Source organism: Triturus cristatus, chromosome 2_1, assembly GCF_964204655.1.
Source record: "Triturus cristatus chromosome 2_1, aTriCri1.1, whole genome shotgun sequence".
Taxonomy (NCBI): Eukaryota; Metazoa; Chordata; class Amphibia; order Caudata; family Salamandridae; genus Triturus; species Triturus cristatus.
In genome coordinates, this window is record NC_140581.1 from 784189513 (window position 1) to 784207642 (window position 18130).

Below are 18130 nucleotides of genomic sequence, written 5' to 3' on the forward strand. Positions count from 1 at the left end.
GAAGTTACCATCCCACTTATTTGTTTTTGAAAACATTATCTCGAGAAGGTACTTTACCTAGAGGAAGTTCTTAGAGGTCTCAATGTCCTTGGATTAGGTCAGTAGATGCTCTTGGCCAAAATCTTTTAATGCATGTACATCCTCTAGGGTTTAACTGATACAGATGGAATCTGGAGAAAATATAACTTAATTATTTGACTGTTATTTATAAAAATGCTTCTATAAACGCACTACACAATATGCACTGACTGCAAAAGGACAATATAGTCATTTCAGAATTAACAGAAGTGTGAGAAATGAACTGTGAAGACAAGATATTTAGTTACATTGTTTTGGACAATACTAAAATGGGTAAGAAATTATATGGAAAGAAAAGCATATGAAAGAGGGGTCTTGAGTTTGGGCATATATATTCAGGAATAAAGTCCAGAAATAAGAAGATGCACTAGTTATGGTAGGAGTTATCAGAGCTGCCTGGATCAAGATAGAGGGCCGCAGCAACAAATATGAAGTCATCTAAAGGATTCTGCCAAATGGAAGGAAAATGATTGGGCGAGACAACCAAACCAACGTTGTGTATAAATCTACAGCAGTTAGAAACAAGAACCGTCCTGCATGGAGAACATTCTTCAAATATGTGCAGTTTTGTCATCTCTTGCAGATTGTGCTTTGCTGAAGTAGACATACCTTGCTGAATAGAAGAGACATATTACTTTTTCACTCAGAGCTTATTCGTACTTTGGATTGCTGCTGGGCGGCCTGTGTGACAATTAATTTCTGCTGCTGATAATGCTGTTGATTAATGCACTATTTTTTTCTTTTTTGTAAAAAAAAATTCATAATAGGCATTTTGCAACATTTAAAATAATCATAAATATAGCAATTAGGACCTAACCAAATTTGAAATTAGCTTCATAAATAAGAGTATTCCTAGTTGAAATTTCTGTCTGAAGCTGCCAAATTATCTACAATGAATAATTATCAAACATATTCTATTCCTTCTGTGAACACAAAAACCTTTTCAAAGTTGCACGCATGTTGTCTAATACTACCAGTAAGCTTCACAGACACTGGATGCGTCAAGGAAAGCTACACAGACACTGATGCGTCATGGAGCTTTGTGTTCAATGGTGTTAATGCTTTAGTAACAAATGGTGTTCCTCGGTATGTATCAAATCCATTCAAATCCGATCATTTCCTTTATCACCAGATTCCTACTTGATTTCTTCCTTTTAGGGGAATAATGCATGCATATGAGCTTGGTTAAAAAAAAAATATATATTATTTTGCTGCAAGAAGGCACCGCTTTTGATCTGTCAGTTCCAGCACTGTCTTTTAGCACCTTAGAAATCGATCTAGCTTTCCTGCCCCCGGCCCATGCTGTCCAATACCTCTATTTCAAACAGAAATTTGGAATTCATTGAGTATGCCACAATGTTTCGCTTCATGAGCAGTATTACCAACAACAGTTTTGGAGGATGGTCAACCTGCACTAAATAACTGGATCACCTTCATGAGCCAATTGCGGATCTAGAAAATTATATACTTTTAAGTCAGCTGATGTTGGTGGAGCTAAGTTGTGGTTGTCAGCAATCCAATTGGTGAAAGGGGTTGGATGAAGTACTGTAGAGTCCAAGTAAAATGGAAATAAAAGATGGATGGATTTCTAGATGAACAGAGTGACAGATATGACCCCAGAAGAGGCAGTAGGTGGTCAAGGTCTCAGTGCTCAACTTCCAAAAGAATCGAATAGCAGAGTCCATACTTAGACTGCTTCAGCGTAATGCAGATGATCAGTGCAGGGTGGTAACTCAACCTACCAGTGCCTTGTGTCTACTGATGGCTATATGGCTGTCAGCATTCTTATGTATAGGTGTCTTCAATACAGAAAGATCAGGGGCCAGTAGAGTCTATGTGAATGTTGCTGTGCCATTGGATCCAAAGTCTTGGAGAATCCATGTTGCATGGAGATTTTGCAACCCAGACTGTGATTTCTTGTTGGAGGCCTCCAGTACCAGTTGCCTCAGGAGTAGATGTGGCTTGTCCCACGAGGCCCACAGCGTCTGAGCACCCTCTAATCTATGAGTAGCTTTTGACTGGGAAGTTGGGGTACAAGGAGTAAAGGATTCTTTGTGACTTGCATCCCCTGCAACCTATCCAATACAGTCTCAAGATGATACAAGGATCCAGGTTCTCTGCATTGAAGGTTCTTATCTCGTCGCTAGTAAATCTTTCCTTGTGACAACCCTGGTACTTTCTTACAGAGGAGTTGGTTCCATCTGCCAATATGGCTACAGCTGGCGTCTCTCTTGGGATAGGTCCAGAGGCAGTCGCTGAACTTCATTTGTAATCTTCCAAAAGATGTCTGACACTGTCAAGACAAGAGTTTTGAGAATTTGTTCTCCAGTTCACTCCAGTTCTGGTTTAGTGAGGATTATTTTGGTCCGCAAGAGCTTTAAACTGTTGTGAGAAAGTCATCCTTTTTGCCCTGATCATCCCCATTTTTGACCGATACTAGTGGTAACTGACTCTCACTGAGCCCTGGACTCTGCTAACCAGGCCCACGGCCAGTGGTCTGATCAAAAGGTATATGGTAATTGGATGTAATTACAGTTGGTACTGACAAACCTGACAAACTGACAAACCTACCTGTACGTCCCTGGTAGATGGTAGGGCATGTAGGTTTAGAGGCCCAGTAGCTTTAAGGCACTTAAATGTGCACTGCCGTGTTGCATACTGTCATTATAAAAGTCAGCCCTGCTTTGCAAGCTGCTTTCAAATTGAAATGATATGCAAATTTAACTTTGGATTTAAAGGTACTTGCAATGTATTAAACCACCTTATTGTTACATATAAGTCAGCCCTAAGGTCTACACTAGGTGCCCCCAGGGTTGGGTGCCATGTAAAAATAAGCAAGGACATTAAAAAAATTCTTTCATATGCCCTGGTGAGGGGAAAACTACCAATTTCGTTTTCAGCATTGTACCATTTTAGCTACATAGGCTAAACATGGAATACTGTAATAAAGTATCACTATTGACTAATGAGCTACAATAATATGTCAAGGACTTAAAAGATTGGTAATGATAAATCCAACAACTTGCAACTCTTAACTAATACGGAAAATAAGTTGTAGAACTTTATTTTTTGTGAACCGAAATCCAGCCTTCTAGCAGCCTCTCCTGATTGGCCAGCCTTGACAGGCTGAGCAAAACTGCTTTAATGACAAAGGTTATCTGGTTGTGGGGAGATCTGTAGCTGCAGAGAACAGGCCAGGGAGAGGGTAAATAGTCTTCAAAGAGAGCATGGCAGTAAGGATGCCACCCAGACCTGTCTCCTCTTCCTGTACACCCCAGCCAGCTAGGTGTCACAGGAATGGAATATGCAGAAGATCTGAAATGGGAGTGTTAAGGGAAATGAGCCACACCAGTAGGTTGGCTTAACCAGATCTTAACTCCAAGGAGAAAGTTTCTTTATCTTAAAAGTAAAGTGCTTTGTGGGACAAGAATATGCCACACTTTGGAGGAAGCTGTGATACTTTTGGTGGCACCATGTAGCCCCTTGGTCAGGGGTGGCCCCTCCAATTTGTTGCCCTAGAACACTGGATAAATATGGGAGAGCTGTATAGCAACTCAGATACCCTCCCTGAAACAAGAGGAAGAAGAGGACTGCCATGCTGGAACCCTGGCCTGCACCAAGAGGACTGAACTCTGAATGACTACACCTGCTGCATGCGAAGGAACTACAGCCCTAAGGACATTGCTTTACTTCAAAAAGAGAAGGAGTGGACATCTGAAAGCAACAGGTTAAAAGAGCTCCACCGGCATCATCTCCAGCAAGAAGAACCTAGTAGACCTCCTTCCACTGGCCTTTCAAGGATTTGGCCAGGTGGATTATGGGAACTGTAGCCCCAACTTCTGTGGAACAACTCTAAAACCTTGTATTTTGTTTGTGGACACTTTGAACCCACAAAAGGAACTTCAGGAAGCACCTCCTGAAGTTTGGAGAACTTTTGAGAAATTTGGTGGAAAAGCTCCATAAGTTGACTGACCTGTAGACAAGAGCGAAGCCACTGGCATTGAGCTGCGACTCAGCCTGGATTTCAGATTCATACCGCTGAAAGCTCCGGAGCTCCAACTTCCAGGATTTCACTGAGGCCTTGTGCAAATCACTGGAGGATAGGGATTCTAAAGGTAGTTGAAATGGGAAAAGTATTCTTTTGGCCCCTACTTTATGTTCACCCTACCCCGTCCCCTTGACTGATCTACATAATACTTGACATGCCAAAGCCAATCCAGAGAAACATTATTAGGGAAATGTTTTGTGAGAATTCATATTTCTTGGATATAAATCTGTGTGAAGAAATATTAGTTGTGTCTTACTGCTGCAGTCCTGAAAAATGCAAACTGAGTAAATTATTATTAATCATGTTATATTTAATCACTGCTTATAAAGATTGTGTGATAGACTATAACATGATTCTGTTATATTGTGTTTCTTCTACTTTTAGCATCTTCTGCTAAAATGGGGCTGGTGGAAACAAAGTTGGCAATCATCCCTGGTGCAGGTATGTAAATATTTCTTGATCTACTTAGATTGCCTTGATTCCCTGAGTCTAAGCTGTAGAAATAGTGGCAGACACACCTGTAGTGACTGAGTAGAAACTTGTAAAGTGTAAACAAAACTTCAAAAGGATCATTGGTGTTTGCAGTAGGCTTGCATTTTTGATGGGGCAAAGCAAAAGGTGCAGTTGTATTTGCCTTAGCATGCTGAGAAGTGTATGCTTTAAAAAGCGTATGGCTCCCACTTTATAGAACTACTGGAATGCTTTGTTGCTGAAGTAAATGTCTGATAAGTATTAAACAAAATTTTCCAGGTTTATAAAGAGAGCAGATGTGATTTCCCTTGTTTGGCAATCACTGTATGCCTGATCTCTGCTCAACCAATACAACCTAGGAATATGACCAGAATAGTTTCACATTGCTGCAGAGTTGGTCTCTCCGTACATAGCACTGGTCTTCTCTGGGACTTTTAAAAATATTTTTAAGAAAATAAATACCAGAGGTTTTTGAGCAGACCACACCTGCAGTCCGTATCTGGAAGCTCGTCCTTTCTGGAAGTAGTGTGTCTCAGGCCAACACCATCAAATCAGTTGGCTCAAATCACAATTTTTCAAGCAAAATGTGGAGTATACGACCTCAGCCATGAATAACAATGAATCGTTTATTGAAACTGGTAGACTCACTGACTAACAAATAACTTTAGTGAATTACCCAAATTCATTAACTGCATTTTTCAATATCTACAACTCTCAGAATGTCCAGTGTGCTTCATATACCTCACCATGGACCTTGAACATGCCCTTATACCACACTGACCCGTGCTAATGCATTTTAACTTATTTTTAGGTCGAGCATCAGCGTACATTCACTGTCTGCAAGACCTGTTGTTTTCACTATAGGCATGTAAATTCCCCCTGCTGCTTACCATAAGTTCACTCGTGTGTCAGTGTTCTTTACTGACTGCTCATTGGTTGGTGCTCCCAATTCATCACTTCCGTTTATCACTCGGGAGCAACGGCCAACTGCAGTTTCCTTATACTATAGGGGCTGGTATGCTTGTGTGGGAACTACTTCTTTTAATTCATGCTCAGCGGGGGAGTAGGAAATGTACAGTTTCCTTCCACTGTAGGGGCTTTTTTGCTCGTTTGGGGATTACTTGTTTATTTGTCTGCTCATCGAGGGAGTAGGAAATACACAATATACGCTGGTATTTCCTGCTTGGTATTGTTAATGGATTTTGACCGCACACTTAATGTTTAATATGGAGACAGCTATGGTGACGAAAGGAGACTCCTAGCAGCCCTCCTATCAGCCCTCCTATCCAGCCCCAGCCTTTCCCATGCTGCCTTTTCAGAGCGCGTCAGTCCATGCTCCATGCACAAGTGTCCTCCGTGTTTTAGAGCTGCAAGTTCTTGCTGCACTGTCAGAGGTGTTCCTGGAGGGACTAAGTGCATATCTTGCCCAGCCCCTCCCTTGTGATCTCTGCCCTGATTCTCTATGCGATCGGTGCTGCCTCTGTGTACAATGGCTTTGTTTATTTGTGGGCTAGTCTTTTCCTGGGCTTTTTCCACGTGAAAGCCAGTCTCGGTCTGTTGCTCCCTCTTCTCATCAGGTTTTTCCCTGTGCGGATTGGGCCCTGACTGACAATCCTCCCTTACACTGTGGAGCATGAGATTTTTCTTCTACGAGGCTCCCTCGGTGTGCACGGCGGCCCTACCCCAGCACAGCTTGGATTTGTAGCTGTTTGGATCCGTTCTTTTATCAGTTTAGATTGGTGCCTGCCTGACAGTCCTCCAGTCTACCTCTGCCTTGCCTTCTACAAGATAGTCTTCTCGGTGTGTAGGACGCCGCTTCTCGATTTTGTCATTATTTGTGTCAGTTCTTTACCAGTGCAGATTGGGCCCTGGCTGACAGTTCTCCAACCGTACAGCCCATGCACTCCCTTCTACAAGATGATCGTCACAGTGTGCAGCGTGGTTCTACCTAGCATGGCTCGGTTCCATCAGTGTTTGGGTCAGTTCTTTCCCAATGTGTATTGGGCTCTGCCTGACAATCCGCCTTTCTACCATGCTATCCTTTAATTTCCATTGACATGATGGGCCCCTCGGTATGTAGGGAAGCTCACCCCAGGGGGGCTCGGTTCTGCTGGATAGGTCTGTTCGGTACTTGTCCATGAACGAGTCTGATATGTGTCAGGGTGATTCTTTCCCTGTGTGACTCTATTCTATTGCTGGGCCAGACGATCCTTTCCCAGTCCGGGTCGGTTTCAACCTTCTGCTCCCAGGGATTAACAATTCTTTTGACATAATTTCCCAACCAAATGGCACTTTTCAAAACTGTAAAAAGGATAAATTACTTACTGATTAACGGCGTTCATAAATATTTTACACTATCCTGACAGAGTTCAAGAGTAACAGATCAAAAGATTAATTGTGCTATGGACTAGCAATCTCCTACATTCAGGTTTTAAAGGTGGTAAAAAGTGACGTAGAGAAGTTGATTAGACCTGTTGGAGATGTTTTGCAGCCTGTGTATATGTTTGCATGTGTGCCTCTTAGTCTGTGGTTAGGGTGCGTGTGCACAGATTTTGAAATATTTGGCAATGTTTTTGAGTATGAGCTAGCGCTGGGTGCTGCGACATTGTCGTCCCTCCTGAAGCCAACCGCAAAGCCCTAAGATAGGTTCCGATTGTTCCAGGAAAATTTGTGGGGAGTGAAAAGCCAGGATTAACCACAGCCACAGGTAATTCTAGTTGGCCACATTCCAGTCCATCATGTTTTTTTACTTGGTCTTCCTACAGAGGCCACCCATAAGCAAATCCGCCTTGGTACTGCTCCAATAGCAGCAGTTCATCTTGAACTGCTGGCCACATACCCTCTTAATGTGAATACAATTTTTGTTTTTCTCACTGAGATGCCCTGTTGCATGGGTTTGCCCAAACATGGCTTCTTTCGTTTATTGTGCAATATGACTCAAGTTGTATTTAAAAAATAAGGCCCAGTACGGCCGAAATTAGCTTGGGGTTGCTGTTGTTCACATTCATAGAGGACTTCAAGCTTTCCAGCTAGCATGTTTAAGGTTTGCTATCATTTGTGAGTTGGGTGTGTGAAGAATGTAGGGTTATTTTGGTTTACTGGACTGTAAAGAGTTTTAAGATTATTGGGTTCTTAAAGTGCACTGGAGATGCATGGTGTTTTCTTCAATGCCTAGCTTATGACAGTGTCTGCAGGCAATGGCATCCATGTTTGGGGACTTGGAATTACTTTTCATCATAAGGCGTACTTTTATGATATTTTATATCGAATAAAGTATTATACTACTACTCATAAGGCTTTCATCCAGCACAAAAGAGAGAAATGACCAAAAGTAAGAAGGAGAAAACAGGAGAACAGTGACAAAGGAACAAAGCAAGGGCAAAAAAGAACTTGCAAGAGTGATATAAAGACAGTAAGTGTAGCGCGGTGGAGGAAAGGTGCATGAGGTGGATACAAGGCTATTCAGCCTTAGTACTCAGCAACTGTCACATTCAGTAGTGCTGCAACAGGCTCCTAAGAAAACTTTGGGCTCCTGCAGTTTTTTGTTTTACAAATTAAGCAATGGTATTCAGCGTAGCATGAAGGATGTATTATGTTTTTGTGCTGTGTTGGTAGACTGAAGAGCATGAGGTAATTTGGTTTGCATAGGGGTTGTTGAGGAAGATAAATGTTTGATAAGCGTGATGTTATTTTTCAGTGCAATCTCTCGGATGAGGCTGTGGGTTTACTATTGCATACATTATCTATGTTGGTTAGTATGAGGAGTGTGAATTCATTTTTATGGATTCAATGAGTTGGGTATAAAATGAGTTTGTAGTTATTTTGCTGTGTGTATTGTTTTTAGCAAGGGTGGGTACTTCAACTTTATTGTGAGTTAGAGGAATATGTCACTATTTTGGTGTGCATTGGCTGAATTCCTGTGGATGTTTGGAATTTGATGGGTAACTTTATTTTGATGTCCATTCACTGTGCTGCATTGTGAGTATTTGGTGCATACTGACTGTGATCAGTGTCTAGTGTATATAAAGCATGTATGTCTGTGGTGGGGGTTTGCTACTGAATCTGTTCGGAGTGCATTGTTTTTGTTTCAGGTTTGAGGTATGTGACTTTCATTTGGGAGTAGATAAGCTTCACTCGAGATTTGATTGAGTTTGCAGTTATTTTCCCTGTGCAGCCACCATAATGAGTGAGGTGGATGCTCAATGAGTTTGAAGTTATTTTAATGTACTTTTGCACTGATCTTTGTTTGATAACCACATTGAGATTTATTGTGAGTTGGTTTTATTGTGAGTTTGATGAATGTGAGTCTATAATAATGTCAATTAGTTGTGTGTGACAAAGGAAGTTATGTTGGTGTGCACTGGGTACCCTCAGTGTATCATGCTTCTTCTCCAATCTTTTGGTCAGATATAAAATTACTTGCTCCTAATGGTCATGGGTAATCAATTTTAGGACTAAGGTGATTAGCCACAATTTGCTTAGATTGCCTGAATTTGGAGTGGTAGTTGTGGTCGAAGTTAAGGCGTATCCTTGGGAGTTAGTGTGGTGCATGTTTCTAGGTATAACATATGACAAAATATACATCTTTAAAATGTCTTAGCTAGAACTGTAACACAATCAGGAACAAGAGATCTATCAGAATTTCCTAGCACCTGCACTTCCAGAGACAAGTACACAAATAGATTGCACATAGCGTGTTGTAACATAATCAAGATGCCATCTACTTCCTGTATCTTGAATAGTGCCACAGTAAATATCTCTCAGCTTTACCTTTTCCAAGCCTTTTGGCCGTCATTATTTGAAAAGTCACTGCTTTCATTACAATTGTCCAGGCACTCAGTGGGCCAACTGTAATATGAGGTTCTGCAAAGTATAAAAGTGTGTTGGAAAGTTTATTGTAATGCTCACTAATATCAGGTGATGACTTTCAAAGCTTGTCAATACGTTTTGCAGCTGCTGATGGGATGATATGGCCACATGGCTATACATCACAATTTCTTTAGAGATTAAAATAGTTTCTTGCTTTCAAAAATGTTTAAACCTTTAGGGTCAAACTTCTTAAGGTCCACCAGAGCTGCACAGGCTCTCTTGGCTTATGGCCTTAGTGTGAGTATCAACTGAACGAAAATCCATGTATTCTGGAACCAGTAAGTTAGTCATTTTTTGTACCCCTGGGTATTTAATGGTGAAGCATGTGGCGTTACACTAGAGTTATTTTTGAAAACTTTCTATAGAGTATTCATGAAATGCAAGGCGTAAGTGGAGTCACTGCTTCCTACAGGGAATTAGAATGGTTTAATATGTATTTTTTTTCCAGCCAGCCTATTACTCTTGTGTCCTCTCCCTCATACCTATTTCCCATTTTCTGGCTCTCCGGTGCTGCGAGGTCATACAAATCGCATTAGCACTATGCAAATATCATCACTCCACTGCATACAAAAAAAAAGTAAAAAACATTGTCATTTTCAATGCCGACAGCTCTAACTTTCACAAATGCGAGACCGATTGCATTGCAAATGCTTGTTAATTTATTGTATCCTTCAACAATAGTCAGTTGTCATGGCTAGCACAGTGAAAGAACCCCTTCAATAAGAAAGAGCTGAGAGAGCTTTTTGCTAATGGCACATACATAATTCCACAAAAATGAGCAATTTCTGCAGGTAGGGCATAACAGGCCACAGCAAAAGAGGCATTCATTCCTGGGTGTGAAACAAACTATAGAGACCTGACCACTTCCTAGAATTGATCTAATGTAATGTCGCCATAGTCCCTATATCAGAAACCTTTTACATTATACGGTAATGACAGTGTTCATTGCATTGAAATAAGTTGTTGTAATAATACCCCAAGCATTAATGTTAACTACAGAAATGTATAGTCAAAAATGTAGTTATGTAAAAGGTCTGTGTATAATCTGGCTTTTCTGATTTATTTCATCACAAAATGAGCATTTCTTTATTGTTTGATTCCTTTTTCCTCATACTGCGGCTTTCTTTTTGACTATCCTTTTACGTGGTTGGAGTTTATTATATTGTCCCCATGGAAAACCCGCAAACCTCCATTAAGCTGCTTCTCCTCTTCATTTACTCACAAGTCTGCTACTACACCTTCCATTGTGTACAGTATATTTTTCTTTCCTTCCAGCTTCTTTGCTTACTTCCATTCAAAGTCCATTCTTCATTCTGCAATGAATTTCTTTATTTCCCTTATGGGGGATGGTGAGGATGTTTCTCAGCCCCTCATCCCTCTTACTATCAACTCTGATTTAGATAGCACTTCTTTCTTTGCCTTTTTACTTAATGGGTTTTGTAATGTGACCCTAGTGACCGGAGAGGAGTGCACTCCCCAATTTTGCCACAAATGTCTCATGGTACTTGCCAAAGAGACATACCTGCAATTAGTTGGTCAATAAAACACTATTATTGATTTGTTACCGATTGCCCCCATTTTATCAAGAATGTAAGTTAAAATGCCTAGAAATATGATACAAGGATGCAGCACCACCAGGGCACTGTGAGATACACGTCTATATAGTAGTATACTGCTGGCTATCCTTGGTGGTTGTTCCTACTAAATAATGATGTTAATGAGCTACTGAAGCTGTTCCAAAAGTAGTGGTGGTGTAGAGAATGGTACTGTCTGAAACAAGTATCAAATTTGAGTAAGTATTGTTTATATAACCTCAGTCTAATCTTTCCACCCTTTAGAAGTTGTTTGTGTGGGAGCTTTGGATTTCTGGTCTGTGAGGTTTGTTAGGTGGGAGTAGGTTTGTGAGACCATCAGTGCTGTGGTGTGATTGATCTGGATGCACAGGTATATAATAGAATCAGATTCCATTGTTAAGTGTAAGAGTGCACAGAGCATTCACGCTCTGGGGGGTGGGTGGAGCAGAAGGCTTCAGATCTGGAGAGTTAAATACCACTCAGTAGCGCCTCAACTCCTCCAAAAAAGGTGATACAGAGAGTAAATAATCCGTTAACAAGACTGTTATGTTATCCGCGACTATAGTAAGCTTAAAATAATCCTGCCATATTTGTACCCCTGATATATCTGGTCTACCCCTAATAGCACTGCAAAGAAGTTCCACTGTCAGAACGAAAATAAGTGGGGAGAGAGGACACCCTTATCTAGTATCCCATTCAATAGCCATAGACTTAATAGAAATAATATTAACCCTTACATAGAATCACTCTCTAGCTTGCAAGGGTCCACCTAAGGAACTTCTGGCATAATCTCAGTTTCTGCAGGACCTGTGACATATAAAAGTCCAATCTACCATGTCAAATATTTTTTCGGCATCCAACAAAAGCAGAAAGGTGTTCTGTTGTTCCTCTGTTGGGAGTTACTCATAATATGAAGGAGCTTCTTGATCTTATCCTCACCTGGTTGTCCTGGAATGAACCTGGATTGATCAGCATTGAACATCTCTTTAAAAAGCATTCCCACAGTGGTGGCTGGTATTTAACGGTGGAAGGTGAGCGGGTCGTGGGGCCGGGGAAAGCGAATTCAGAAAAAAAGAAACACTTACCTGTCTGCGTTCTGCCGCCACCTCCTCTCCCTCTTTGCCCACTTTCAGGGCAGGAAGTAGGAGGCACCCAGCTCCCAGCCCCAATCAGAATGCTGCAATGCAGCATTGTGATTGGTCTGAGCACTGTGGATCGGAGCTAAGCCAGAGAATGGGAGGCTGGGCATGTTCTCCATGCAGGCTGTAATGCAGCCTGCATGAAGAACCTGCAAAGTGCGCATGACTGGTTGACCGGCCCTAGACAACCGGCCAAAGCATCCTGTGCACTCAGAGTGGACAAACCACTCATTTTATTTTTTCCTATTTGACCTGCTCAATGTGGCGACGCTCCTCCGACTTAGCGGAGGAGCCGGCACTGACTTCCCAGCTTGGCTGCCATTAGTTTAACATCGATGTTCAAGAGGCTGTTGGCCTGTGTAACGGTCTTTGCCTGGCTTTGAAATGACCACTGCCTACTGCCTGGATGCCGGCAATGTCTCTATCTCACCAATGTCTATTATATATTGAGGACCAGGGTTAGTTTGGTGCTTACTGACGCCGCTGAATTTCTCTTTAGTTATGGGTTCATCCAAGATGTTGACTTGTGGGATAGCACCAGTAAGGTGGCTATCTAAATAAGCTTATTCCTCTACTGATGAAACAACATCTTTGTCATATAGGTTTTAGTACGAGCCATTCAAAGGTTTCTGCAGTGGAGCTGTTGTCCTGAGCTATCGCTTTGACTTGAGCTCGAAGTGTTTTTGTCTTATCCCAAGTCTTATTTGAGGAAGTTCTCTTGTGTTTTCCTTCCGGATTGGCCAACCGAGACTCTAATAAAGCTCTCACCTTGATTTTCATTAATTTCATATGCAATGCTAATTTTAGTAGTGTGCTTCTTATGTAAGATTTAACGGTGGCCCCAAGGGTTGAAGAGGAAATATCCTGTGTTGTCACCCAAAAATCTTGATATTTCCTCTCTTATCTCTGAGTTGGTTCAGGTTATTGTAGAAGACTCTCATTGTACCTTCATGTGTGCGATCTGGTATGAATTGCAGCATAGAGATGTTAACAGTGAGTAGCAAATGGACATAGAAAACTACGGGCCAGATGTATCGAAGGGTTTTACCCTTTTTTTGTCTATGGGAAAATATGTTCATATATATGGCCCTATGTGTTTTATGGTGACTTTACAGATCTCGGGCATCAGTCTAGTGCCAGTGAGATTGTAATCAAATGTGTATAGGTGTTTATTCTAAAGTGAGGCCTGTTCGGTATTAGGTTGCATCATTGAAATGTGAAATTCATTCTGCTGAGTTTATCAGACTCTGAACCAGAGCAGTTACTATTGGTCGGTGAGTAAGGAGTTCTTCTCACCTTTCGTGGTCTTACTTTTGAAATAAACATATTGGGTGTTTTTGGAAACTGGAGTGGAATGATTCACTACAATTTTGGGGACAGGCGCCACTTACAGACCATTGTGAAGAAGAAGGCAAATGACCCAGATACTTGACAAATTTAATGGAAACAAGAACCTGATCCTACAGAGGTGGGTGACAATACGCAGTGAGTAGCAGAACTGTGCAAGCCCATTTTTAAACTGAACGGCACCTGTATATTTTGTTTATTGAGGTGTGTCCACCGTGTTATGTTTTGTATTTAAGCCGCTAACATCAAATCATTGAACACTAGACCAGCTACAATCATTGCATGCTCAGCTATGCTACTCAACGCAAAAGAAAAATGGCCAGCATGTGGGATTAAGGAGCACACGTCATATCATGGGAAAGATCTGCTCATCCGATGCTCAGTGCGGTAAATACTAGGAGCATGGCCTGCAGAACCAATAGGTTACCACTCACAGTGCTGACTTTGTGCAACATTCCAAATGGTAGTGTAATAATAGTGGCATCGCTCACTGCTTCGTACTAAGTTGTCTCAGAGGACAGCTCTGCCAGGAAATGGGAATTACCTCATATTCTGCGTCTCTGTAGACAGCCTCTTTGGAAAATAAAAATAGAACCAGAAAGAGGACCACAGCAGAGAGTTGGACACGCTGAGTAGACTTGAGCATACTGCTACCTAGAGAAACAAAATATTATTACATTACGAATGGGCAAAACATATTGATTAGTGTTCTTGGTAGAGAAGGTCTATATATATTTAAACATTTATCCGTGGCAGTAGATCATTTGGGAGATCTCATTTAGGATGTGTATAAGGAGGCCAGGCTAAGGTTGGAAATAAGATTTGGCAAATCAGTTAACATTCCCATGACACTTCATAAATGTTACACCCAACAACAGAAGTAGAATAAGTCAGTGAAGGAATGTATGGCACATCTTATAGAGATGGCTATTAAATGTCCCTTTAGAGAAATGAGAGATGATTTAGGATCAAATCATAGCGCAGTGTCATATCAACAAGATGCAGGAGAGGCTGTGGGCCCTAAAGCACTCAACATTGAAAGAAGCTTTCAAAATAACCAATATAATTAAGCAATTGAGTGCCTGTGTTAAGGAGATGGAGTGTCAAGACAACAGGAGAGATGGAGGCGTGGTTGCACCCAGTATCAATGAATCCGAAATTGGTGAGACACTAGAAACCATTAACATTGTGAATAAGATGTGTGGAGGTGAAAGTGATTAAGAAACTTTATAGTGGGTTGTAATGGTAATGAAACAAAAACTGTTTATGACTAGACAAGAAGTACAGGCAATGTGGAAAGAAAAGGCGACTTGCCAGAGTCTGTTAAAACTTTGAGATTGAAGAAAGTATAGGGTCAGAAGAGGATGATGGAAGATGGAAATGCAGGCCAAAAGCAAACCGCCTTATAAATGATGAAGACGTAATTCTCCTGGTAGACTCATGGTGTATGTTCACTAGAAACTGAAAGATTTATAGGAAAGTATGTGGGGAAGGGTCCAGAATCACACTGAATTCTAGGAAGTGCCATAGATGTATTGGGATACTTGAAAGCAGAGATGATTTCTAGAGAAGGCAAGTACATAGAAAGGTTTATGTTGCCAAAGTGGGCCTTCCATTACTATAGTGGGTACACCAATTTGATTTACATATCATTATACATCAAAGGTCTGCGAATCAAGTTATGATGGATGAGGAAACGGATATGAGGGAAATTATCAATAATGCCACCAATGTGTTCAGAGCGAAGTTAGTAACACTTTATGGGTATATCCATTGTATAGCTCTTAAAGAAGGGGCCTAACCAGTAAGACACAAAGTTCAGAAAAATACCCATAGTGAACAGAGAATGCGCAAGAGCGGTGTTGAAAAAATGGTGTGGGAGGGCATCATTCAGCGCAATGGGTTTCTCCTGTGGTGATCATGAAAAAGGTAGATGGTATATTGAGGTTTTGTGTGGATCTTAGAAGCATCAGCCAAAATATTGTAATTTATATATTCTTTCTCCCAAAAATCGGGAATATGTTGTTAATGTTGAAGGAAGCAAAGTATTTCTTGAAACTTTACCTCAGGAATGCATAAAGTTAAATTAAAATGCATCCTGGGTTAAAATCTTTACCTGCCTTCACAATACCTGAAGGGGTGCTTTAAGGTAACACGCATCTTTTTGGTCATTCCTCTGCTGTAACTATTTTCCAGAGGAGGATGTCTCACATATTTAAAGATCAGAGTCAAGTTTTGTTCTTCCAGAATAATATTTTGGAAAACCCGGGATGAGCACAATTTGGTTTTCAAACCAGTTTTGGATAAATTGTGAAAAGCAAGCATGACTCCTAAAGAGAAATGCAGTCTTCAAGAAGATGTAGAATATTTGGTATATACTATCTGAGCCCAAGGGCTTAAACCAAAGAATGACTTAGTGAAGGCCATCTAGGAAGTGCAAAAAGATAACAATTAATTTGGTTATTATTTGATTGGGAGAGTATTACACCAAATCTGTGAGAAATTTGGCTGATAAAACAGAGCCATTAAGGACATTGTTGAGAATAGGACTTTCATGTGTCTGGTCTAGTGATCAGGATCTGGTGTTTGAGAACATGAAACAGATATGACAAATGCCATTATATTATATGACAGCAAGCACAAGACCATTATCACAGTTGATGCCAGTGGCGTAGGAATTACTTGTCTATGTCCATAATGGGTCAGAAAAAACAGTGACATTTGTCTCGCATTCTGAAACGGACTCTGGGAGGAAATATTCATTGATAGAGGGCATTGGCTGCTGAATGGACTATGGAACATTTCAAAACGTATGTGTTGGAAATAATTGTAACATAGCGTACAGATCACAAACCTTTGCTCAAGGTATTGCAACCTGGTGGTGCAAGTATTGTCTAGGCTTGCTTCCAAATTACAAGTGTACTGATATAAGACTGAATATATTCCTGGTTGAAATAATAAATAAGCTAACTGCCATTGCTCAGAGGTACAGAAGATGAAAATATAGAGAATGAAGAAGTGGTAGAGTGTGCAGATGATGTTGTTCCCGAGTAAGAAGGTGCCATTTCTAAAGAAGAATGGTTAAATTCAATGAATAGAAACAAGGTTTTAAATTATTGGATGAAGTAAGGAAAATTTGTCTAGAAAGGTTATGTCAGGGAGAGTTGTGTGAGCTAGACCTTATGAGAAACATGTAAATTAATTGCCTTTCGAGGGTGATTGTTTGTTGCTGCAAGGAAAACTCTTCATCCCACCTTCTATTATAAGAAAGAGGGTGTAAATGAAGGACATTTTGGTCAATATTTAATGATCAAGGAACGTTTTTGGGTGAGCCCTGATGTAGGAAGAGATCATTGAATGGATGTTTGAAGGAGAAAAAAATGGAAAATTGGAGGCGGTGAACAACAGAATATACAAAACAGGTGTGCTGGTTTAAAGTTTGTCTTGATTATTTTTGGAGGGAAACTTTTTATTAATTTTGGTTTTATCCAAGTCGCTTTCACATTCAGTGCAGTACACAAAGTAAATGGTACAAAATTATGACAACACATCGTGAAGACAGATGTACAAGCTGATGACCAAGACAAGATATACAAGAAAATTATAACAGCGTGTTCCCATGAAAGAGAATTTGAGTGACTCGCTTCCCATTTATTTACTCTTAATACTTTTCCACAGGAGTGTGGTTCTCTGCACATGGACCAAGCTTGGACCAAGCTTGCGGCGGGCACGGTTGAGTTTATCTCATTTTTATTGGACCACCAAATTCATTATCAAGCAACAAGAGCTTTGCAATAGTGTGGATAGATGTTACCACAAGGTGTATTGAGGTAGAGTTTATTAATGAAATCACCATGGTCAAGACAATCAAAGGTTTGAGGTGCCTCTTTACAGATGAAGGTATTCCCACACTGTTAGTTACTGACAATGGTACCCAACTTACTTATAAAATGAGGAGATTCTTAATACAACGCAATATCCAACATTTGAGAATGTCACTTTATGACCCACAAGGAAATGGAATTATTGAAAGGGCTAATCAGTTAGTAAAGGGGCTGATTCACTAACCAACTGTTAAGAGTTATTTGGATGTAGAGAAAACAGTGCTGGAGATGGTTTGGGTGCATGGCATGGGTTACCGGGTACACTGGATTCAATCCTTTCAGTATGATGAGAGACGGGAAGGACAAACTAAATTAGTGCCAGGATGGTTGAAAGATAGTTCTGTATGTGACAAAAGTGGGCATATAGCATTGAACCGTAAACAATGTGATGGGAGTTGGGGACTGGGCCAAAGGGAAAGCAGGCAGAATGATTGGAGGAATGTCAAAATTAAAAGTCAATGAGGTGACAAAAAGCTATCTCAAGTTGTCAAATGGGCAGAAGTGGAATAGAAGGAGAGTAGAATTGTAGAGAGAAGCATTGTATGATTGTTTTTAAATAAATTAGCAATATGTCCTGAAGGGGTAGAGGAAGATCGGTATGGGCAAATTTTGATGACTGATGCTGAAATGACCAATAGGTCATGAGTGGATAGAGCCAGAGTGGGTGCAGGAAATGGGTCATGCACATCAGATGGAGTGTCTGTGGAAAACAGTGGAGAT

General features: G+C 40.8%; 1 protein-coding gene across 1 annotated transcript in view; it reads left to right on the forward strand.

The window, feature by feature from the left end:
• The window catches only part of AUH (AU RNA binding methylglutaconyl-CoA hydratase), a 536927-nt gene that overhangs the window by 258223 nt on the left and 260574 nt on the right, over positions 1–18130 (forward strand). The window contains exon 6 of the mRNA XM_085632723.1: positions 4511–4567. Coding sequence (XP_085488849.1) covers positions 4511–4567 — 57 coding nt within the window. The remainder of the gene's footprint in view (positions 1–4510; positions 4568–18130) is intronic.